Source organism: Talaromyces amestolkiae (genome assembly GCF_001896365.1).
Source record: "Talaromyces amestolkiae strain CIB chromosome Unknown scaffold14.1, whole genome shotgun sequence".
NCBI classification, from domain to species: domain Eukaryota; kingdom Fungi; phylum Ascomycota; class Eurotiomycetes; order Eurotiales; family Trichocomaceae; genus Talaromyces; species Talaromyces amestolkiae.
The window spans coordinates 174,148-197,014 of record NW_024468050.1 but is presented as its reverse complement, the minus strand read 5'-3'; the positions used below and the strand labels follow the sequence as shown (position 1 = coordinate 197,014).

Here is a 22,867-nt window from a genome sequence, read left to right as displayed (position 1 = left end):
CGCCCCTTGCGCCTCGTTCGCTCCGCCAATCAGATTAGTGGCTCATTCACACACTGACAGATTAAGAGAAGACAGTAGACGAGCTTCGAGCTTGTGGAAAATTTATGATTTGAAGTGAGTTCGAGTATTTCCAAGCTGAGAAAATATCTGACTCGCACAATGCGCCGTCTGATCCTTGATCCATACTTTATCTGTACTTTGAGTTCTCAAACTGGGACAAAGAGCTAGCCTGAAAATTGATCTTTCAAGACAAGTTTCATTGAATAATGGTCATAAAGAATACATGTCCATTGACCACAGGTCATTTACTATTACAGTACTATTGAATACATATGATACAGTCTGCCTGAATATATCTATACAAGATTCAACGGTCTTGAAGGAGAACTTGGTCATATCTTCTCCCTCTTCAAATCATTGACAAACATATATCGTCCGATAGTAATCCAGCCCCATCGAAACCACAGCATCTGACTCTTGTGCCCATCAGTCATCGCAGTGCGAGCCTGTACCCAGTCCTGAAACGAGCTGATATACAAAAGACGACCTGCACAACCATTATCTTTCGTGGCTCCCTTCTTGCCTGCTAATTTCATCGAGTCACCAAGGTTTGTGAATGCACCGAGCACCATCGTCAAGAACGAATCGAGGATACCGGAATACTTCCGGACGACGTTTGTTGTTGTTAACGTGTACAAGGTCACGGGGCACGAGTACCCGCTCTTGCCATCCATCAAAGCCTTCAAAAATGCGACCGCGCCGTGGTATAGAGATCGATGGTTGGGGTGATTGCTAACGCCGTATTCGTCAAAGGTCAAAATGACGTCGATGGTAGCTTTGGGAGCTACGTCTTCACGCGCTGCTCGTCCAGATGCAAGCTCGGGAGCAAAGGCCGACGCCAAAAGGGACGAGACATCCTTCGTCGACCATGTTGTAGTCATGCTATCGGGGAAACGGGAAGGGTCATCGATCACGAAAACGTCGGATTCGTCTCGGAGGCCTAAATGGACGGCGCTTTGTTGGAGCTCTTTCCGGCGGATATCGCCTAATCCGTCTGCATTACCTGTTATTTTCCGGTCGAATTAGCTATACGAATGATTATTTTGAAGGTGATTGCCGGAGGAACGGAAGCTGCCGTACCAGTACTCAAACATAGTATCTTGACATGATTGCCCAATTCTGGTTTTGTAAGCGCCAACACAGAAGGCGCGAAGAACATTGCTTCATCATCAGGGTGTGCAATGAGCAGACATATGCGCTTGTTGTGCAAGGTGGGAAAAGAGCTGAACCCAGAAGAAGTTGAAGAAAGCGTCCAGAAAACAGTCGCCACAAGTGGAGCTAGAAGTGCAGTGACAATCCACGAGAAATTGATTGTCATGATGAAAGACCTTGTATGTTCTTCAAGCTCTTTTTGTGAGGGGCTGGTTTCTTGGATTCTTCACGTTCCGCAACGTCGCATGCCACGCGACCTCAATTATTCCTGAAATGTCCTTTCCCAACGACTCTCTTATCCTTTATTCGTTTCGTTACCAACCGGCGTATTGGTTGGCAAAGACGAGCGACGAGCGATATTCCGAGAAAAAGACACGCAGTGGTGAGTCCTGATCAATCAATGGGACCAAGAAGCATCCCTCCCCCCCATGACCAGCTTCCTTCCACGGCAAGAGATCGATCAACACACGAGCTAGCGGCTACTAACGAGCTCCTGAACTAGTCGAATGCTACAAAATTGGTCGCATGAGCATGAAAGTTCCACCAATATGTGAATGAAACGTGGCTTTAAGGCTTGTGCTGGGTGGAAATAGGGGGAGGGGCAACTAAGTTCGAGCTTTCTTGCAAGTTAGCTCCGCAACATTGAAAGAAGGAATAAGATGACGATCCCAGTTCATCACAGTATGCATTTGATATATGTGTGGGTTATAAATCATACTTTCTGTTACCATTACAATAACATGGGCTTGTGGTTTAGGGGTATAATGTTCGCTTTGCATGCGAAAGGTCCGGGGTTCGATTCCCTGCGAGTCCATTCTTTTTTAATTTTTCTCGGTTGATTTATGTGGTTCGCTGTCTTCAGCGTGTCAATATTTCTTTTTTTTTTCGTTTATGTTGGTGGATTTGTTGTCCATGATCAGTACTAGCGTTGATCACTAGTATCATTGAGGAAGCCTGGTGTTGTTTATGAACTAAACATGAGCAGGCAATGGCCCATCTTTACCAGTCATTAGTATTAAAGATTCACGTCGTACATACATGTCACGATGGGAAGGAAATATTAAGTGGCTCATGTCATCAAGAGTCCATCGTTACAAGTTGGGTTTGCAAATAGCCACTGAAATGATACCGATCAAATCCAGTCTCTCCCGTTTCCAAGTTCTCATACAATATATCTACTCCCATACCCATTTCCGGAGTCCAAGTCGTCAACGACCCATTCGGAACTTCATGGCGACGGGGAATTGATTTGATTAGTCTCTTCTTTGTGTTTGATGCTTCCTCGCCAAATCCGGTGATGGTATTATCGCTTTTCCACCAGGCATGTAGGCAGAGTGCTCTTTCATAGCCGCACCAGATGCCTTCGCGGCCTAGTTGCATGAGATACTCACTGATCCAACCTCGTTGAGACGGATCTCGGAGGACGACGCCAATGCAAGCGAAAACAAAGGATACTGGCATGTCACTTGGGTATTGGGAAGGTTTAGTATTATGTGTTGATTTGTGTGTTGTCGTCGTTGTTTTCTTACTGCCTTGAGTGGCTCTGTGTATACCTTCCGTTCGAGGGGTCGGGAAGGAGAAAGTATTGTCAAGGGCGCGAATGATGTAGAGGCATTTCTGCGCCAAATTGATGGACAATTGCATCAATCTTGGGTTGCGTACCGGGTCTAGCATGTGGTACAAGTGGACCCGGATCGCATAGTAGTGCAAAAGTATCATCTTTTGCAGGTGAGAACGCCTCCTTAGCTGACAGTCAATGGCGTCGTGGGGTACATCACGAGAAAAAATCGTTTCTCTTTCCAAAAAACCTCCATACCTTTCTTGGTCACCTTCAAAGATGGTTTCAGTGTCGATTGGACTGTTGTCCACGTCTTCGGGCCAACGTAGAGGAATTGGTATTGACTGATACCATAAAGTCAACCGATGAAGAACATGAAGAACTCGCTCTCTCAAACTGTCACCCGTAACCCGCGGCGTATTGCTGGTCCATTCATAACTCAGAAATGCCGCTGCTCCAAGCAATCCATGCAGTTTTCTGCAGTACTCAACAGCCATGGCTTCCAATTCGGTCTCTGTGAGGCTGACATTGTCCCCAACATCGACTGTCGTAATAGGCATATATATAGTGTCTGATTCGAGAATTTCGTACCAGAAATTATCCAGCAAAGGCCGCCCGCGGTTGGATAGTGCATTTTGACAATCGAGTCTGGCAACTGCATGAACTAGACGTCGACCGAATGTTGTTTGAATGAGTGATGGCCCGCTCCTATTGATTAGACCGCATAGTGCCTCGAGGTGGATCACCCACTTCTGAGGATCATACACCAATACCTATGACAAGAAAATCAGCGCAATCGCTCTTCCTCAATCCTTAATATGTGTGCATACCTCAAACCATGTAAGAAGATAAGCGGCGGCCAAACACGCATTCATATCATCTGGTGGGCTCCTATGAGAAGAGCTTACAACTTCTTTCCCTTGCTCAAATCGATCGACTGACTGCCGGAGTAATCGTACAGCTTCTTCATAATGCTGGAACGCATCCACGCTGTGTCGCATTTGAGGACGAGGGGTAGAGCCGTGGCTTTGCTGCAAAGCCGATATTACCGCGACAATGGCGGTGCGAACATGATGGTGGCTAAGGGCTAGAGGAGCAATATCCTCTTCGAAAATATTTTGGAGAGGAGACAAGGATCGTAGTGGCGCAAAGTCGCTGAGGAAGTGGTTCAATAATGTGCGCTGGTGGTGGTCAATCGGTGTCGATGAAAGTATGCCTGAACTTGATAGAGGCGAGTAAGGCGACGGCGATGGGATGTCTGAAGTCGTTGATGGAAATAGAGATGCGCTGGTAACGGCAGTCATTGTCTGGGGGGAGTTCCCAGCGGCGCGACCTTTGTTCGCATTCTTCTTGTTTGCCGGCCGAAATGCCACTCGTTTGGCGCCATAGCCCTCGCACTCGACCGCATATTGTCTACATCGTAGGCAGGAAGGTTTTGTTTCGTCGCACTATATATCCATAGTTAGCGCATAAGAAATCCAACCAGATTCAGGTCCTGACTGACCGTGCGATGGTGCCTTTTACATGTCCTGCGGAATTAGTCATTTAGAGTTGTCGCGCATGAATTGTGGAGTAGCTTACCAGCAACCTCTTCGGGAAGAATTCGGTCGAGATGTAGGACGAGAGCTCATCTGGACTATTTCGGACAGTGAAAAGTTTCCCTCATACTCCCCTCAAGTCTGCACGCCTTGTGTAGTTGGTGATGCCATCGTAAAGTCAAAAATTGAATCAGATAAGCCGAGGAGAGCGGATGATAAGAGTTGGGAGACCCTTAACCGTAAATAACCGCTTGTAACGACCTGTAAGATCTGACATTAGATAGGGGAAGCTTGTATGTCGGATGTGACTCCGCTCCGGTAATTACGCGTGATTACTGCACGAGTCATAGGGTAAGTTACTGAGCGATTTCACCATTTGCTACTCGATGGCGACACCGGGGAGAGAGTGGAGTACTGACATACTAGCACAAGGGTGTAATTTACGTATCGATTGTATTAGGCATATCGACTGTAAATTCCTTATACACTGGGCAGGTACTTCTGCTTCACTTCCTCAGGCACATCCTTGTAAAGCCATTCAGGATATCGCTCACACAACTCCCACGACGTCAGCTTCAAAAATTTCATCTGCTCAACAATCCACGGCTCCACCGCCTCCCTCGCAGTCATTGCCCCTGATCTCTGCGTTTGTTGCACTTTATCAATCATCTTATCAATCCTTTCCCGCAACTTGAGCATTTTATGAAGTAGAAAATGATCGTTGATAATGGGGACATCCATATTTTGTGGACTGATACTCCTCAGAGAAGTGCCGCTGTCGTCCAGATCCGGGTCGACGAAATGATAACTGGTCACCATGCTTATCCGCTCAGGGGCGTTTTTGGCAGGTAACGCTGCATGGCGGAGGTGACAGCCCTGCATCATAACAGCGCTGCCCATGCGAGCACCGCGCGCTTTGACAATGCGGCCATCGCCTAAGTCTATTGCTGTCTCGCCGCCAACCATGGTACTGGTGTCACTCAACATGAGCACACAGACGACTTGTGTCGAGTCTCGGTGCCAGCTATCTATAAACTGCGTGGCATCACTCTGTGTATTATTGTTATTGTCTTCCAGAAGAGGAGGAAACGGAGCCGACGGTTGCTCTCCGAGTTTATAAACGCCCTCGACTCCCTCCGGTCCCAGTTGAATGTTGACATGTGCTACTTCGCCTCTGCGACCGAGCACTTTGAGAGGCACCCCAAAGGCTTTGCTCATGCATTCTGTGACGGCAGGGTGATTCCAGACATTATTGATCCATTTCGCTGTCTACCGTACTGTCAGCTGGGAACACGACGTTCGTATGGCAGACTTAGACATACCGGCTCAATAGCACGAATATAGCAAGGTGCTCTATCCCAAGACCACAGATGCTTATCTAAAACTTTCTTTTGCAGCAATTCCCTTCGTAACATGCGCACACCTTCCTCTGAGAACAATGGAAACGGCTCAGTGAAGCAAACATCGGGACATGAGTCTGGTTTCGAMAAGCCGTATTCGGAAAATGTATGTCGTTTTGTAGGTAGTTCGAAAGCGAGGTGGATTGCTGGGTCAAACTCGGGCATTGGCAGGAGGTCATCATCCGTGATGTCAGATACTGGAGATGGAAGTGAGATTGTTGTGGTAGATAATAGTTTGACCTCGGAGTTTGGTAACCCTGTTGATACTGTTGTTGTAGTAGTTGCCATCTTGTCGGGTACATCCGAATCGTTCACTATCCGCACAGCGAGTTTGAATTCTCAATTCGAATATCTGATGTATATTGCGTCTTCAAACTGCTCAAGGAAAAAGCAATTAATTATAGGTTTTATCAAATTGACAATTTCCTGTTATCTGCTCTTTTCCAACGCTAGCATGCGAAACTGCCGAGCCAGAAAATTCCCCTATCAGGGAATTGGATGCGGGGCCGTCTAGCAGCCGTTCCTGGGCCCTAAACTCCTGTATTCTTTGCGATTGAATTTGCGTGATCTGTAAACGCATTACGAATTTTTTTCAGCTAGTCACAAATTCATGAGTCAGGATTCTTGATAACCTAGAGTATGTCTGTTCAAATCGAATGATCGATTGATCATCTGATTGATACCATCAATCATGGCCGGCCAACAACAGCCGGAAGGGAGTTTCCATGATTCACTTGCATCTCTGAAACGATTTTATCGGAGCACCTTATACCAGGCAATCATCCTCGGTCTGGTCAGTTTTACGCAGCCTGGTATTTGGGATGCTCTCAACAGTACGTATCTCCAGCAAAAACTGGTCAATTTTAATATACATAGCTAATATCAAAAGCTAGGTCTTGGAGCTGGCGGTCTCGCCTCTCCAACTTTCGTCAATGCGGCAAATGTCATCACCTATGTGATTATGATCATAACATGCCCATTATGGGCTATTGCAGGGAACCGCTGGGACTTGAAATGGGTCCTGGTTGCAGGTACTTTGGGTTATACGCCTTATTTTGCTGCGCTGTACTGCAATAGTGTCAATGATACGCAGTGGTTTTTGATTCTGGGCGCAGTTACCTGTGGTATCTCGGTATGTTTCATAGACTTTGAAATGTATGACATGATGAAGCTCACGATTTGGTTCACAGGCTGCTGCGCTGTGGGTGTCAGAAGCTGCTATTGCAGTGGGATACCCCGAACCTGAACGTCGTGGCGTGTTCAGTGAGTATCCCAAAATTTACCTGAACTTGTACATTATAGACTAATAGAAAAACAGTCGCAACGTGGATGGCCCTCAACAAGATCGGCTCCCTGTCCGGTAACTCCATCCAACTAGCCACAAACATGAACGCAGATGGCCGACGTCAAGGCAGCATCAATCCGAAGACCTATCTCATCTTGATAGGACTATCCTGTGCCGGACTACCACTATCTCTCACTTTGTCAAAAGCCAAGGATCTGGTTCGCAAGACGAAGCAAAGCGATACAGTTGAAAGATTAGCGGATGATGCAAACAACTCAGACATCAACCCAAAGACAACAGCAACAGACTTCACAATCAGAGCCGCAATCAGTGATCTGTGGACAACTATGAGAATGAAACATATCCTCATCCTCCTCCCCGTATACATCACCGTCCGCTGGAGCGGTACATATCAGGGCATGTATCTAACCGAATATTTCACCGTTCGAGGACGAGTCCTAGCCGGATTTATATCCACCGTGCTAGGTATCATGGCTACACTGCTATGGGGTCTTTTACTCGATGGCAAAAATCCCAATGGCAGAAGTTTTATATCCGCACGGATCTCGAGGAGATGGTTGGCGTGTAACTTTGGTTGGTGGACGATTCTGGCTGTGTATACGGCACAATGGAGTTTGAATTTTGCCATGCAGACGATGTTGCAGACGAAGGGGCCGGAAAAAGTGGTGTTGGATATTTCTGACCCGGCATATGCGAAGGCTATTGCGGCGTATTGTCTTTACAGGTGAGCTTCTGCCCCCCCCTTTCCACCTAACATCTTATTCAGAACTACGATTAACTGTTGAATAGCTTCGGAAGCAACGCATCCGTAGTATGGACCTACTGGATCCTCGGCACGTACGACAACCAAGTCAACAAATTAGCCTATTCAACAGCCACACTACGTTCGGCAGAAAGTTTCGGGTTTGCCATTTCTTACGGTATCGGAGCAACTCCGAGGATATCTCTGATGACAAATTTGATTGTTTCGTGTGTGGTGTTTTGGCTCAGTGTGCCCTTTACGACTTATGCGGCGTGGAACGTTGAACATACGGCAGTAGGAGATGGTATTAGTAGTAGTATTATTAGTGTCACTAACGGCCAGGATGGTCATGAGTCCGATGAGGAGCCGTTAATTGAATGAGATGACATGATATCCGATTTATCCCTTTTATCCACCTTCCGAATCTCCCTACTCATCATTCATCAAAGTCGTATCAAGTTTGACATATCTCTCACACTCCTCCTGACCCTTCTTCACATCAACCAAGCAAATCAAAACAAATCCTACAACCGACATTCCCAACGCAAAGGGGAAGCCTTTCCATGTACTTCCAGTCCGGTCAATAATGATACCGGAGATGATAGGTCCAATCCAAGCTGTCGATTTACTGACAAGCGAATATAGGGAGAAGAAAGTGACTTCGCGGCCTTTGGGGCAGAGATCGCTGAGCATGGTTGCTGTAAAGGCTGTAAAGGGAGCGGCGAAGGCGCAGTTGAAGACGGAGTAGGCCCATACTTCCCATGTATTGTGGAGACCGAATTTGGTTGTTCCGATACCGATGCAGCCTGTTACTTGTCAGTATTCATCCAGGCAAAATGGTAGATGGGACTAAATGGGGAGGCATACCCCAGACAGCATTCAAAATGACAAAAATGCAATTCACAATCAAGATAGTCTTAGTACGAATGCGGAAGTGTCGCTGAATGAGCCAGAAGATGGCAATTCCAACCAGGTTGGAAAATCCCTGCACAATATAGAGCTCGGTAGATGTGGTTGTGCTATAGCTCACAATGGTATTCTGAGCGATACCGTAAATCTGGTTGGTAGTAGCAAAGCCATCGGAGATCAAAAAGAATCCAACTAGGTACAACCAGGTTTGTGTCAGATGAGGAATATGCTTCAGTACATTCCAGTAGACCTTGAGTCCAGTCACAACGTATTGTCTGGCCTCTGCGAAGGTGGATTGTTTGCCAGAGCCGGCTGGCAGTGGCACCTCGAGTTTGTTTGATCGGTTCTTCTCAATGAAGAACCATGGTGTTCCGAACACTATCCAGACTCCGGTAGCGATCCCAACAATGACAACGGCGGCGCGTATATTATTCTGGGTTGAATCATTTGCATGCAATCCAAAGGCCGCACCTAGAGCGATAATAAGAGTGAGAGTGTAGCCTATGGACATGGCGCCGAATGCATAGTTGCTCAATTTGTTACGCTGTAACATGACGCGACCCTGGTACTCATCCTCGGTGATATCTCCACTAGCATATTCTTGCTTGGCTTGAACAGATTCGGGAGTGTTGCGTGCAAGGAGAGGAAGACCAGGTGTCCAGAATGCCTGGCAAAGGTTGTACGATAGGTCTGCGATATATATTAGTATCGACATCTTCTAGCCATTGAAGGATCGTAAACTTACACGTGATGATATAAACGCCAATAGCAGCTCTGTACTGCGAAGCGTCTTGCAGACCCAAGAATGCAAACTGTGTAGCCCAGCAGACGACAGTCCAGAAAATGAGAACCCATCTCTTGACCGGACCGTAATCGGCCATCGACCCAAAGCAGATCAGGAAAAATGCCTGGAAGGCAAACACGATTCCGTTAGAAATCAGCACCACGGTGTCGATGTTGGTCCATCGGCTGCCAAACTGCACTACACATGCACCATCGCCACATGGAAGGCTGTGATCTTCAGAGTCGACACTAGCTAAACTCAAGATGTACTGGAAGACTATTGAGATCTGTGTTAGCGAATAGAAATTTGCGTCAGGCGAGTTTGAACAAAAACTCACTCAGCGGAGCGTATGACAACGTTCCTGCAGAATTGTTGCCAAAGTAATAGAAATACCACGCCCACAACTCCATGCGAGTTGTAACAGGTTCGGGCTGTTCTTGACTACGAGAATTGATGGAGGAAGAGTTTGGGGAGTTCTTCTCGCCAAACTCTTCTACATCAATCACATTGTTGTCTTTGGTGGTTGACACTATCTGCGAAGCATACTTCTCAGGTTCGGCATGAATGCCGGTGTTATCGTCACTCATGGTTGTTCTTGTCTTCACTCGGAAACTGCGAAGAAATGGCAAAAAGTTCGCTAGGTGCAATTGATTGGATTCTTCAAACCAAAGGACATGAGAAGACTTATATGTATGTCGATATGTCCGGGGAGCTGTGGTACCTCGTCTGTATAGTTTTGGTAGCGCAGGTTTTTTTTAGAGTTTGATATCAAAACCGCGTGGCAAGCAAGATAGGATCATTCACTGAGGATATGGCGACATGCCTAGAACCCCGTAAATAAGAGCAATATCATTCGAGATTCAGCGGTTTTGACTTGAACAAATCCACTCGGAAGGGTGTTTCGTTCGAAGAGGAGCGTCTTTCGGCACGGAAAAAGAAAGAAGATAAGTCTTATCTTGCAAGGATTCGACCCGACAAGCCAGAAAGTTGCCCTATTGGGTTTAGGCGGACGGTCTTTAGGTAGTTCTGCTTCTGGTTCAGACTGAGAAGACTACTTAGCCCTAGAATCATTCGAGATGGACTAGTCTGGCTGTCTGCATTAGCAAATTCCGTAAGATTTGAGTTTCGTAAGAGTCATTTCAGCTTCAATATCATATCCATGCCGGGGTTAAGAATACTACTCCGGTACCATTATATAGTAGTTGGGTGGAGAACGCCGGCTCGTCGACCGCTAACAAAACCGAGCATGGCAGGCGTGATCCCTCCAAATGCAAGAGTTTAAGCTGTCATCTAACTGGAATTGTCCTCGAGTCATACCAATGGGCAGAAGAGCCAATTATTAAATCCTTGAATTTGCTTCAACTCAACAACCTAATGGTCATATCCCAATAATGGATGAGAAAAATCGACAAGCTGCCCTTTCCGGGATAGCTACCACCAACTACTACGCGAAAGACGCGAGCCATCAACCACGACACGACCGCACAAGGGCAGCCATCAGCGTCCTCAAACCTGTAATCGCATGTGTAATCCTATTTGCTTGCTTTTACATCAACATATGGACTTTTATTACCGGGCCCACCTTGGAATCAATAGAATCTACTCACTACGATGATTCATCATCAACGGTCGCAACACAATGCCCAGCTCAATATGCCATCGCACCTCATGCAAGCCCCGACATTACCAAACGCAATATCAAAATTCTTTTTCCTTCAGCAGAATTTCGCAATTTAAGCGTCAGGCGACTCAGTGGCGCGGTTCAGATCCCGACCGTCAGTTACGACGACAATGGGCCCATTGGGGAGGACCCGCGTTGGAATGTATTCTTTGAGTTGGAACGTTATTTCCGCGACACATTTCCTTTGCTGTGAGTTCTGATCGTTCCTTAGCATCAATACAATGACTAACAAAAAACAGACATGAAAGCCTCGAGCAAGAAATAGTGAATGTTCATGGGCTGGTTTATACCTGGCACGGTTCAGATCCTAGCTTGAAACCGATCCTCCTTACAGGTCATCAAGATGTATGAATTCTCTCTGTATGCCAGTGTACCGTACTGATGAAGATATGCTCATAGGTGGTACCGATTCAACAAGATACATTATCCGATTGGAAGTATCCTCCCTTTTCTGGCTACTTCGATGGCACATACATCAATGGCCGGGGTGCACATGACTGTAAGAACAATGTCGTCGGAATCATGGCCGCGATTGAAGCCCTCATAGAAGCAGGCTTCGAGCCTCGTCGTACAATTGTGCTCGGTTTCGGATTTGACGAAGAATCCCCAACACTCATGCTTGGTGCTTTTCATATTTCTCGCCATTTAAAGCGTGTCTGGGGAGATAAATTTGGTGACTCTTTACCGTTTGCCTTGCTTCTTGACGAAGGTTTGATTGGCATCCAGAAGAAATATAACCGTACCTTTGGTATTCCTCAAGCCTCGGAGAAGGGAATGCTGGACGTCAAATTCCGTGTTCATGTGCCTGGTGGACACAGTTCAAATCCTCCAGCACATGGATCAATTGGGATACTATCTCAAGTCGTCTCAGCCTTGGAAGATAGCTACAGGCCAAACTTTCCGTCTACTTTCACCTCGAACAACCCATACTACTACCAGATTCATTGTGCTGCTGAAGATAATCATGCAGATATGTCTTCTGTATTGAGAGATGCAATTCTCAATCAGGCCGGTCGTCCAGACGTTGACCATCCAAAGTTGACCGAGCTTCTGGTGAAGGAGGACCCCGAGTCTGATATCTATCTCCATACAACCCAAGCAATTACCGTCTTTAACTCGGGCAACAAAGCCAACGTGATTCCAGAGAACGCTGAAATGTTGGCAAATTATCGTATATCCAACGAAGAAAACATCTCCATAGTCCAGAAAAGGATTGTAGAGACTGTCAGACCTCTAGTCGAAAAGTTCAATTTGCGCTTGATTGTGCGAGAGGAGGACGATGATGATAAGGAGTTGCCGCTCAATTCATTCTCGATCTCGTGGTGGCGGCGTATCGAACCCTCTCCGGTATCTAGCCACCGATCTTCTCCTGTTTGGAACCACCTTGCTGGTGTGATCAAACATGTATTTGACGAACCAGGAGACGGCAACGATGTCATTGTTGCCCCGACAATGGCGGTAGGAAATACAGATACCAAATATTACTGGGATCTGTCCGAACAGATCTATCGCTTTGGCCCGGTTCGAATTTGGCACGATGAAGGATGGGGTAATTTACATTCAGTGAATGAGCGGGTATGTTTTTTCTGGCCTGAAGATGCGTATTTGCTGACCTCGACATTAGATTGCTCTTGATGCTCACATGGAGGGCTTGACGTTTTACCACGAATTGATTCGTGTCTTTGATGAGGCTGATTTGGCACATTAGAGTGTGATAAATTCTTCTATTTTCAAACAATCTATTTATCAGAATGAATGATGAAACACACTTGGTATTATGGAAGAAATAGCTGGGCGTCGTAGTTCTGTGGAAGTTGAAATGTTGGAAGCACGTGCTCACCTATTACAAGAGGAAGGAGCCACCTGCCGTCTAGCTAGCCATATATCCTCTCGCAACATCCTACTACCAACAACAATAAAAATGGACGAAAATTAAAAGGAGATGTCGCTGAATCGATTTTCAGTGCCTTCCCAGGGTCAATTGGCTCTTGCAATCGCGATTGTCAACTCGAAACCTACAAATGTCTCCGTAATAGGTAAGCGACAACCAGCTGTATTTTCTATGAAAGGGTATATCTTGACTGTTCGCAGATCACCTCCAGCAAATTCGTGCACATATTAAAACAACTCTCAGTCATTCTCCTAAATCTTCTAGCCCGACCAGCTCAAGTGATAAATACTTTGATAGTGTTGCCTTCTGGAAACAGGCTTATACCAAGGCCGAAGCCACGCAAAGCAAGTTGAATGATCGTATCTATGAGCTGGAACAACGAGTACAGACTTTGAAGCTCAAATTAAACCAAGAGGACAATGAATGTGACACGCCAGAACGCGGCAAGCGCAAAGAGAGCAAGGAGCCGACAGCACCAGACTCACAGAGGAAACGGAGGAAGACAAACAATACCCCTTCAGGGGTAGGAAGCAGTATTGAAGCCGAGTTGGAACGGTTGAGTGGGCTAATCCGACAAGAGAACTTGACTGAGTCAAGTGAGTATTAGATCGCGAAATGCTGGTCATTTGCTGATATCGACTAGAGATCAACTCGGTTATGAGACATATATCAGCACTACAACAGAACATGCAGAAAAAACCCAACTGGCCAGTCATATATTCGACTGTTCTCGATCTTTGCGCAGCAACTTGCTCTGTTGTTCCATGCCTCTACGAACGCTCGTGTTCTGAATCAAGACAGTCAAACAGCACTGACAACATCAGAGTGCTCAATCCGATAGTCGTTCTAGCAGTGATTGAGTCTGCCCATACTATTCTGTGCCGTGCTCAAAACAAGATTATCAGTTCTTCTGAAAGCCAGAAATACGAAGGCCAAGTCACATATCACTTGACATCACTTTTTGAAGCAGTCCTATACGCATTGGCGAAGATATGCGATCCCAAAGCTGGTAGCAAAGAACTTCCAAAGCTCAAACAGATTTCGAAAAGTCCGTCAGCAAAGAATACAATGCAGCAGTCATCGGCCGAATCGTCTGAAACTTTGCATTGTGGAATCTCTCTTGATGAGATTTTGCAGACTCTAAGACATGTACTTGCGGGCATGATGTTGAAGGCAACTACTCTCATTACTGCTAGCCCTAACAATATTTTTGAAGGGTATCTCTACATGTTTTTCACTCGCGTGGGGACTGTTCTCTCGGTGCTCGAATTCAAAGACATCGTTACTAGCCCGGATCTCCAAACCAGCTCAGACAGGCTACCTTTGCCGGATGGCCTTCGCCGAGCAGGTATTAGGAAAGATGAAGCCATTGAAGCAACATTAACGGCGTACGAGGCCGAAACATATCATTTGGTATGGATCTTGGAAAAGGCTGTTGCGCTGATACATTCTATTTCAATGAAATCGTCACTGTCTGATGATACGACTAATGCTAGTGATGGGAAAGGCTCAAACGCCGGACTTCTTCTGAGTCTGTCTAAAAAACGATTACAGAACACTCTACTCATGGCAGTTTTTCACGAAGAAGAGCCATTGTTCTTGGAGTCTTTGAAAAAGCCACAAAAGCCTGCAGGAGATGAAATGAATATCCCAATCACCAAAAACTCAGAACCACCTTCGGAATGGTTCTCGAGGGAAGTCTGGCGGTTGTTGGGATGGGATGTACTCGAATCTATTTGGAAGAACGGAAACGAGAATCATACAAAATGAGTAGGGACTTCACAAATGTATCACATTCGCCTATGGATGTTTTAATTGAGATTCAGAATGCGAATTGCGTTACCACCGAGAACTGCTTTGACTGCCTCTTTGTCGGTACTCAAAGTCCCTTCAATCGCCTTGTAGTTTGTTGTAACACTGGGCCAGGTCGCATCCTCTTCGGAAAGTGGAGGGAAGAAGGGGTTATCAGTACCTATAATCATGAGTATCAAAAGCTGAATTCTGAAATCAAACAAAATCAAGATTTACTCACCGAACAATAGCCTATCATGCCCTCCAGCTGCATGTATAGCTGCTTTCAACCCCGCTTCGCCATACACAACCGCATCAAGGTAAATGTTCGTATTCAAAACCGTCCACACATCCCTTACAGGTCCCTGCGTACTTCCACCGTTAGCAACAAACTTCCTCTCATGCGCAATACAACTTTCAATCCTCCCCGCCAGAAACGGCAGAGCACCACCTGAATGCGCCAGCAGAATCTTGATATTGGGAAACCGATCAAAGACACCCGATAAAAGCATCCTGGTTACTGCAATAGTGGTCTCAAGCGGGAATCCGAGTGCTAAAGGGAGAACATGGCCATATCTTTGAGTAACTTCTGGACCACCAAAGGCCTCATCGGGGAGACCGTAGTGAGGGTGAAGGAAGAGTATGGTCTGGGTTTCTTCTAGGGCTGCCCAGACGGGGTCTAAGCCTGCATCGTCGAGACCTTTGCCGAGACCTGAGGTGCCCATGATCACGCCACGCATGTGTGAGAGGGTTTTGAGTCTTTTGATCTCGTTGACGATGATAGACGGGTCTGGTGCGGAGAGTGGTAGGGCGCCGAAAGCGTACAGCGTTTTCACTTCGCTGATAGATTTGCTATCCTTGTTGACCGTTGCACAAGTCTCTTCAAGATCGTTGTTTATCTTTTCCGACCACACTTGCGCGTCGTCCACTTCTAGAAAATCCAACCAGGGGTTCGCCAGCGATATGACACTCGTAGTAATACCGTGCTTTCTCATGAACGCGAGCTTGACCTCGATATCGGAGTACGATGCATCGACAGGACGACCTCGTTGGCCAAGTGCTGTGCCCGCGTCATCATCAGATGCGAGGATGATTAAACGGGAGTCAGCGCCGTTGGCAGGATCGTGGACGTATGGCACATTTTTGCGAGCTCGGAGCATGTCCAGGTACGCTGGTGTGTAGACGTGAGTGTGGATGTCGACTATTGGTGATGCCATTATGCTTGAAGTATCTTAGATGAGAGACAGAGACGAATTAGTGATCCGCTGATGCTTTGTTGATATTTATTTTGTTGATAGTTGATGCTGGGACTGGATGAGGGGATATGCGGGGAAGGACGAGATAAGCTCTGTCCTTGCTGTATCTGATAAGATCGCGATTGTATCCATGACTCATGGTCTTCCATTAACTTATGCCATTTCACAGTGTAAGGGGTGATAGAGATGTGACTACTTCTATTTAAGTATTGCGCATTATCTATTATGATCAATCAATGTATTTATTTCAGAGAAAATGGGTTGGGATATTGTGAGATGGAATAGCCAATCCAATTGTCGGGCCACCATAATGAGCTGTTTCCCACGTGAGTATGGCAAGCGCATTGAACTTGAGATCCGAGATGAAGAACAGAAAAGAGATTGGTGGTAGAGAAGAAGTCGACTACTAAGAGGATGGATGATTGTTTGTAGCTCATACGTGGGGACGTGCGGTAAGATTAGATCAAAGTAGATCAGATAAGCATTCCACTTCCTCCTCGGTCTCGCATCCCCCATGGCAAGAAATACATGACAAACTCGAGCTCACGGATTGATCTGCGATAAAATAATCTAAATAATACGTCTGTCCAACATTTGCTTGTATAGCAATAATGCTATATACTACGTAAGTGTGTGTTGCGCAAGTCGGCAATTCAGAGCGGGCTGGATTGTTCGGCAGCTGGAGGCCCACTCAGGACGTCATGACTACCTCTCCTCGTTCTCTCCTTCTCTCCTTCTCATCTCTCGTCCATGACCTCAGCATCGAACAACCCTGCCAGTCCGGTCATACAGCAGCGGGAATCGAGCAATGATGAATGCAGGATGGAGTATTTGCATCTCGGAGCAGTCGGAGCAAGGTGCAATCAGGGTCAGCTTTGTCATCGACCACGACCCATTTCCAGCCAACAAGCTCTACCTGAATTCATAATAGTGACATCTGCTGGTCTGGTTCATCCGGGATTTTGTCTCCGATACTAGGCATTCTTGTTCCACAATTGATGGCCCACAATACGTAGCTGCATACACGACCTATGGGAGACACACGCTCCGGAATTTTTGGCCACCAAGGCCTGTCGAACTGGCTTGATGCGACGTTGAGCTTGCTGCTTTCAGACGTTCGGAAATCTCTGTCGCGAGTTTAATCATACATTGGCGTGTTGTGCACGGCACGTTATGCTTACCTCATGTTTCCTTCCCAACAACCTACATAGTCGACGGCACTTGAATCTGTCTGATCTGCTTCCCAATGCAGAAACTTGATTCTTTTGACAGACATGTTTCAAGACCTGTAGGGTTGCATCATGGAGTGGTGGCGTCATCTTGATCAAGAGCGTTCTGCTCACAAACTTTCTCCTATATTTGAACTCCCCCATGTTCTTTGACAACAGGGTTTTTCATTCCTTTCTTTTGTCGACAGGTAAATCAAACAATCGGTCGAGAGTGGTCAAATCGTCATGATGCTGACCAAAACAACGATTGCCGCCTTGTTGGCGTCGCTATCATTCGTGACTGCCGTTCCACAAGGTGCTACATCAACTTCTACATCGACCACTTCTTCGTCTAGTAGTTCTTCTTCCAGTAGCGCAAGGAGGTCTTCCCGATATGCGGCATCATCAAGCGTGCCGTCTACTCGACCGGGTCTGTCGTCAGTTTTTCATGGCGCATACAGCGGCTCAGCGACGGTGACTGGCGCACTGAAAGCCAGCTCTGTTGGCACTGGGATTGTCGTTGGAGGCGTACCCCCAGCTGAGACGACGTATCCCAGTGACGGACAACTACATGACGCTCAACCGGCTCCGTATGTTCCTGCAGGAGGTGTTGGCACCAATACGACTCCTATCTATAACGTGCAAAGTGACTTTGACTACGAATCCTTGGTATGTTTGTTACCCAGGTAGCGTTCACAACTCTGTTTATAAATCACTAATCCGGCATTCATACAGGCACTCGCTCTCTACCAAGAATGGATCGAGCTGGATCTTTTCCAATACGGACTTAAAACCTTTTCTGATTCCGATTTTCAGGACGCTGGCTTGACTGCTGAGGATCGAACCTTGATTGAATTCATGGCAGAACAAGAAATTGGCCATGCTACACTCATCAGTAACATTCTTGGTGCCGAAGCACCGCAGCAATGTAATTATAACTATCCATTCACGAACGTGCGCGAGTTTGTGGACTTTTGCCAGAAGCTCACACGATTTGGTGAGTCTGGCGTGTACGGCTTTTTGGGTCATCTCAATAGCCGTGAGGCTGCAACGCTGCTCTTGCAGAGTATCTCTACAGAAGCTCGACAACAGCTGATCTTCAGACAATTCGATGGCCTATTCCCGATGCCTGTCTGGTTTGAAGTCGGAGTGCCTCAGTCCTGGGCTTGGACTCTCCTTGCTCCTTACATCAGCTCGTGTCCCGCGAACCAGACACGTCTAGCCTGGCAGAATTTCCCTGCTCTTTGGATTTTGAATCAACCCAATCCAGCCAGATACAACGCTTCTCAAGGCTTCAACGAGACTCTCGGTGCAGGAACCAATACATTGAACAGCACCGGAATCTCCGGCTCAGCAGCTTGTTTCAACAACACTGGTCAAAGCGGCAACTGCAATCCTGCAATTACCCAAAATCGCAGCATTCCGCTGTCGTACCCCGGTCGAGTGGTCAATCTCACCTGGGATCAACCTGGAAAACTCGTTGGACCAAACAACAGCTACGTCACGTCATCCTCAGCCGGTACTCCAGCCTATGTCGCATGGGTGTCGCAGTTGAACGTGACTTATTCCGCGTTGAATTTGAGTAGCAATACCTCTGGATCAACTGTTCAGCCGGATGTTGAGACTTTTGCGGGTGATCCTGCTGTTAATGGAACGCTGTTCATTGCAATTACAGATTCGGACATATTTTTGACACCGTTCAATTTGAGTTTGATTAATGAGCATGTTGTTGCTGGGCCTGCTTTGTACCAGGCTGGCTAAGTTCGATTTTCGACTCAGCGGCAGACGCAAGGGAGGTCGGTACATGTATGAGGTGATGATACGTAATGATACAGGTATATTGAGATGACATATGTGATTTAAATTGTGATAAGATGTGGGTTGTGAGAATACGATAATAATTAGATGTGGAATGAACATATTGCTTTGATTTGAACGAACAGAAGCTTATATATGCGGTGATTCTTCTCCAGGTAATCATCAACTGAGACATCTCTTTTTAAAATCAGCCAAGTACTGTCATAACTCTACGTCTGGATTGTACGGCATCCACCGTTCCCATAGAAAGGCGACATAGAAACAGTGAGACCAGTCTAAGCTCAATGCAATCCACAGCGACATGCAATTCAAATCCCATAAAGAAGACAGCCTCTATAAGTTGGCTTGCAACTTCTTTGCGCGATCTTTGGCAATATCACACATAGCCTAATCAATCAGCCCTCGAGCCCTCGAGCCATGAAGAGTAAGAGCATACCTCAATATTATCTCTTACTTCCATCTCAAATTCTGCCCGGTCAATGCGCCTCCTCATATCGACCATGATAACATCTCGGCCTCGCCCATTCACCCAGGTCCTATTTTCCCATTAGTACTCAAATACCAAAATCATTCATAAGGAATCAGATTAGAGGACCATACACATATCTCAACCCCGGATACCGCTCCTCATACTCCTTATTCAACGCACTCAACCTCGCAGCTTGGTCTGCAGCCGCTTGTTCGTCGTTCTGGGCTGACTTGTTGATATTAGCCTGCTCGCGTCTACTCAATTCACTCAGTCCGGCCTGCGCAGTTGGCGATGCTGCGCCGAGGCGAGGGTGAGAGCCTAGAATGCCATATAGAGTCTGTTTCTGTTGTGGGTCACTCGTTGCTGCGGATAGGGCTGATAGTTTGGTGTGGATTGTGTCGATAAGAGTGTCATATGATTGGAAGGGTTGGTTGGAGGTGAGGATAGGTTGGAGGATAGTGTGGAGTTCGGGGGAGGGTTCGAAGACGGTGTCGAGGGCTTTGAGTTGTTCGCTCAAAGGCAAGCTGGGGAGGGATGTGATTGGGGGAAGGGTTGGGGCTGCCATTTTCTGTTCTGGTGTTGAGGATTGATTTCTTGAAGATATTGTTTGTGGCATAAAATGTTCTAAGAGTGTGACTTTAAATGTGGTCGACGTCGGAAGCTGCCGATAAGAGGCGGAAGGCGCCTGCATCACAATTCATGGTTCTTCGATGCATCCAAGCACCCCATTCTCTCAACAACAGACACGAACAGCTAATATTCATCTCATCCGTACCTCACCATCAGATATTGCACATACGTAGTAAAAGCATTTGCCATCTACCTCTCCGTACTGATCAGAAATGGCTAGTCTACGCACGGCACATGGTTCGCCAAGACCGAAATTGATTGAATTTAGTCCGATTACTCCGACGACGATCGATATCTGAATTGATTAAATCTGCCTGGTTTTGCGTGCTCTGCAGATGAACATGAAACAAAGATCGGCAGTTGCAAGCCAACTCGAACGTTCCTTAATTTGGTTTTTTCATTTCATTTCTCTGCCGCCGGCGCTAATATCTACCATGAGTATTGCTCTACATGCGATACTTTTTCCCGTGCTTGATATCTCAATTAGCACATTTGATCAATCATTGAAAGTCAGATAGCATCTATCAATTGTATTAATCGCACAGGGAGAAGACTCCTTGCATCTATTATAGTAAAAGTCAGCGTACTGTACGTAAATACAAGCTCGTATGCGTATCACAGAGTAATCGGCGCTACTCTATAAACGGACTAGATCTTCTCCACAGGAACCAGAAAACTTAAAAAGAGGCCGTGTATCAATACCGTATTGTTTACGTACACGGATTATATGCTCGAATACACAGTATAAAGAGAAGAGGGATGTAATCCGAGGCCTGACAAAGAGTGAGTAGAGAGTGTATAGGAACATATGCTAGTCAGTCTATGTACATAGGTGGAAAGAAAATGGCAGTATGTAAGTGCAGCATTGATGCGACAATCCAGGCTACTGCAAGCTGACTATTTCTCGTTCTTGTTCATGTCCTCGCGGAGGAAATCCTCCAGCTTGGTCCATTTGAGGTCGGGATATCGGCTGTTATCCAACGGGTCCAGTTTCCCAGCTCCAGACATCATGTTCACCATGTATTGCATGCCTTGCCATGCTGGAAACACTTCATTCTCACCGCCAAACAGGCGCATGGCTCGGATCAGGAACTCTAGAAAGCCCACAGTGCCCATCCAGGACGGCTTGTATTCCACTCCTCGCACAGCAGTTAGTGCATCTGCGATGTCTTGTACGCTGACAGAGACGCTGGCAATTCGCAGGATCTTAGGCGTTGGATTTGGGTCTGCCGCCACGGCAGCGGTGTATGCAGCAGTATCCGCCATGGTAGTAAAGTCGAGCAATTGAGTCGGCTTGCCTACATATGGGACCTTGCGGCTTTTGTGGTTGATCATCGGTGAGTCGCCGGCCAATAAATTCAAAAMCCCGCCGTTCAGGATGCTGGTCCAATCGATGCCCGATTTATCCAGCCTGGCATGGAACTCACGGTGCAAGTCCAAGTTGCGATTTGACCCTGGTTTTGTTTTTGTGAAATCAAGGGCAAAGTCAGAGGGAATGAATCGCGGCACTTTGGCAGCCACAGAGGCATCGAGAAGATTTCCCTGAGCAACATGCATGACATCTTGCAGCCCCAGAAGCGTCGAAACGACACAGGTTGCTCCGGTCAGTTGGCGGGTGAGTGCTGGCAGGTCGGAAAATTCCACTGGAATGATCATCGCGCCGTGGTCTAGAAGGTCGCTTGTGCGAGACGGATCAGTATTGGGACGCACGAGGGCCTTGACGGACACGCCTCGTTCGATCAGAGCAAGTGTCACGATCTTTCCTAATCCACCAGCAGCGCCGGCGACGGCGACAAATGGCTTAGACATAAGAGGCGATATGTAATTTCATTTCCAGTGTCTCTTTCCAAAGTTGGCATCGCAACTTCGACTTAATATACCTTCCACCATCACCACACTATGAGATATAACACTTAAACTTTACTTTGATTAGTAATTGCGGCGTTGAAGTCGATGCCGAGATTGAAGTCTCACAAACCGGGTTTGCTCCAAATCGAGCTTTGTTCAGGCTAAGTGCAAGATCGATTTCCCCACCTAAACGAAGTGATCGGGGGTGCAAAATATGCCGGGTTACGGCCGCGGTCACAGAAGCGGTGAATATATAAATACCATGTATATTATAGCCCTAGATATCCTATCTAGGAGCACGAGTTGGCGTATGAATTGGCGGACGAACTGGCGCACGAACTGGCGGACGAATTGGCCCTAGATATCATATCTAAAGGCATCAATGATTAGTCAATATTGACGTTAAAAATGCCGAGTTATCTGCCCTGTATAAATGCACCTTTGTATGGGAGCTTCAAAATAATGTGCTTGTCCTTATAGCCAGGTATGAAGCACATTTGTATGGGGTTAAATTTTTGGTGCTATAAGTCGGGTTGCGCTAATCCGGTGATTTTATATCTAGGGTTGACTGTACCAGTACGTAAGTCCGAAGTCGTAGGGCGGACAACTTTTAACTGCATTCTCGGGATTCAACAGATTAATCTCCATTAAAGTATGATGGTACTTGCTATTCAAGCTCCTGCTTATAGAACCTTGAGGTATGGAGTGCTAACAGCCTTGGTGTGGAAGTACGATCTGCGGGTGTGCACGGAACTTCGAAAAGTACCGAACCCCTGAATGCCTGCATTGGTGGACCAAAATTTTTCTTGCGGACCATTATCCTCGC

The 22,867-nt window shown here is 46.7% G+C and overlaps 10 protein-coding genes across 10 annotated transcripts; 4 read left to right on the top strand and 6 right to left on the bottom strand.

Moving 5' to 3' along the window:
• Positions 1–392: 392 nt before the first annotated feature.
• BHQ10_007039 (uncharacterized protein) lies at positions 393–4,401 on the bottom strand (the record flags this gene model as incomplete). The annotated part of the gene is made up of 6 exons (XM_040879691.1): positions 393–1,063; positions 2,400–2,953; positions 3,029–3,543; positions 3,601–4,218; positions 4,275–4,299; positions 4,352–4,401. The coding sequence occupies 6 exons, from the start codon at positions 4,399–4,401 to the stop codon at positions 393–395; spliced, it is 2,433 nt and encodes an 810-aa protein (XP_040735543.1).
• Positions 4,402–4,788: 387 nt separating this feature from the next.
• On the bottom strand, positions 4,789–5,996 carry BHQ10_007038 (uncharacterized protein; the record flags this gene model as incomplete). The annotated part of the gene is made up of 2 exons (XM_040879690.1): positions 4,789–5,577; positions 5,631–5,996. The coding sequence occupies 2 exons, from the start codon at positions 5,994–5,996 to the stop codon at positions 4,789–4,791; spliced, it is 1,155 nt and encodes a 384-aa protein (XP_040735542.1).
• A 403-nt stretch (positions 5,997–6,399) lies between these two features.
• On the top strand, positions 6,400–8,137 carry BHQ10_007037 (uncharacterized protein; the record flags this gene model as incomplete). The annotated part of the gene is made up of 5 exons (XM_040879689.1): positions 6,400–6,541; positions 6,602–6,840; positions 6,899–6,971; positions 7,027–7,738; positions 7,804–8,137. The coding sequence occupies 5 exons, from the start codon at positions 6,400–6,402 to the stop codon at positions 8,135–8,137; spliced, it is 1,500 nt and encodes a 499-aa protein (XP_040735541.1).
• A 48-nt stretch (positions 8,138–8,185) lies between these two features.
• BHQ10_007036 (uncharacterized protein) lies at positions 8,186–10,036 on the bottom strand (the record flags this gene model as incomplete). Its single annotated transcript, XM_040879688.1, has 4 exons — positions 8,186–8,562; positions 8,624–9,355; positions 9,411–9,725; positions 9,787–10,036. 4 exons carry the CDS (start codon positions 10,034–10,036, stop codon positions 8,186–8,188), a joined length of 1,674 nt encoding a protein of 557 aa, XP_040735540.1.
• Positions 10,037–10,840: 804 nt separating this feature from the next.
• BHQ10_007035 (uncharacterized protein) lies at positions 10,841–12,838 on the top strand (the record flags this gene model as incomplete). Its single annotated transcript, XM_040879687.1, has 4 exons — positions 10,841–11,319; positions 11,370–11,475; positions 11,530–12,705; positions 12,755–12,838. The coding sequence occupies 4 exons, from the start codon at positions 10,841–10,843 to the stop codon at positions 12,836–12,838; spliced, it is 1,845 nt and encodes a 614-aa protein (XP_040735539.1).
• Positions 12,839–13,072: 234 nt separating this feature from the next.
• Positions 13,073–14,791, top strand: BHQ10_007034 (uncharacterized protein; the record flags this gene model as incomplete). Its single annotated transcript, XM_040879686.1, has 3 exons — positions 13,073–13,166; positions 13,222–13,617; positions 13,665–14,791. 3 exons carry the CDS (start codon positions 13,073–13,075, stop codon positions 14,789–14,791), a joined length of 1,617 nt encoding a protein of 538 aa, XP_040735538.1.
• Positions 14,792–14,832: 41 nt separating this feature from the next.
• Positions 14,833–16,029, bottom strand: BHQ10_007033 (uncharacterized protein; the record flags this gene model as incomplete). Its single annotated transcript, XM_040879685.1, has 2 exons — positions 14,833–14,993; positions 15,054–16,029. 2 exons carry the CDS (start codon positions 16,027–16,029, stop codon positions 14,833–14,835), a joined length of 1,137 nt encoding a protein of 378 aa, XP_040735537.1.
• A 1,493-nt stretch (positions 16,030–17,522) lies between these two features.
• BHQ10_007032 (uncharacterized protein) lies at positions 17,523–19,037 on the top strand (the record flags this gene model as incomplete). Its single annotated transcript, XM_040879684.1, has 2 exons — positions 17,523–17,945; positions 18,012–19,037. 2 exons carry the CDS (start codon positions 17,523–17,525, stop codon positions 19,035–19,037), a joined length of 1,449 nt encoding a protein of 482 aa, XP_040735536.1.
• Positions 19,038–19,427: 390 nt separating this feature from the next.
• Positions 19,428–20,128, bottom strand: BHQ10_007031 (uncharacterized protein; the record flags this gene model as incomplete). Its single annotated transcript, XM_040879683.1, has 3 exons — positions 19,428–19,481; positions 19,531–19,630; positions 19,695–20,128. 3 exons carry the CDS (start codon positions 20,126–20,128, stop codon positions 19,428–19,430), a joined length of 588 nt encoding a protein of 195 aa, XP_040735535.1.
• A 962-nt stretch (positions 20,129–21,090) lies between these two features.
• BHQ10_007030 (uncharacterized protein) lies at positions 21,091–22,002 on the bottom strand (the record flags this gene model as incomplete). Its single annotated transcript, XM_040879682.1, has 1 exon — positions 21,091–22,002. One exon carries the CDS (start codon positions 22,000–22,002, stop codon positions 21,091–21,093), a length of 912 nt encoding a protein of 303 aa, XP_040735534.1.
• Between the last annotated feature and the right edge of the window lie 865 nt (positions 22,003–22,867).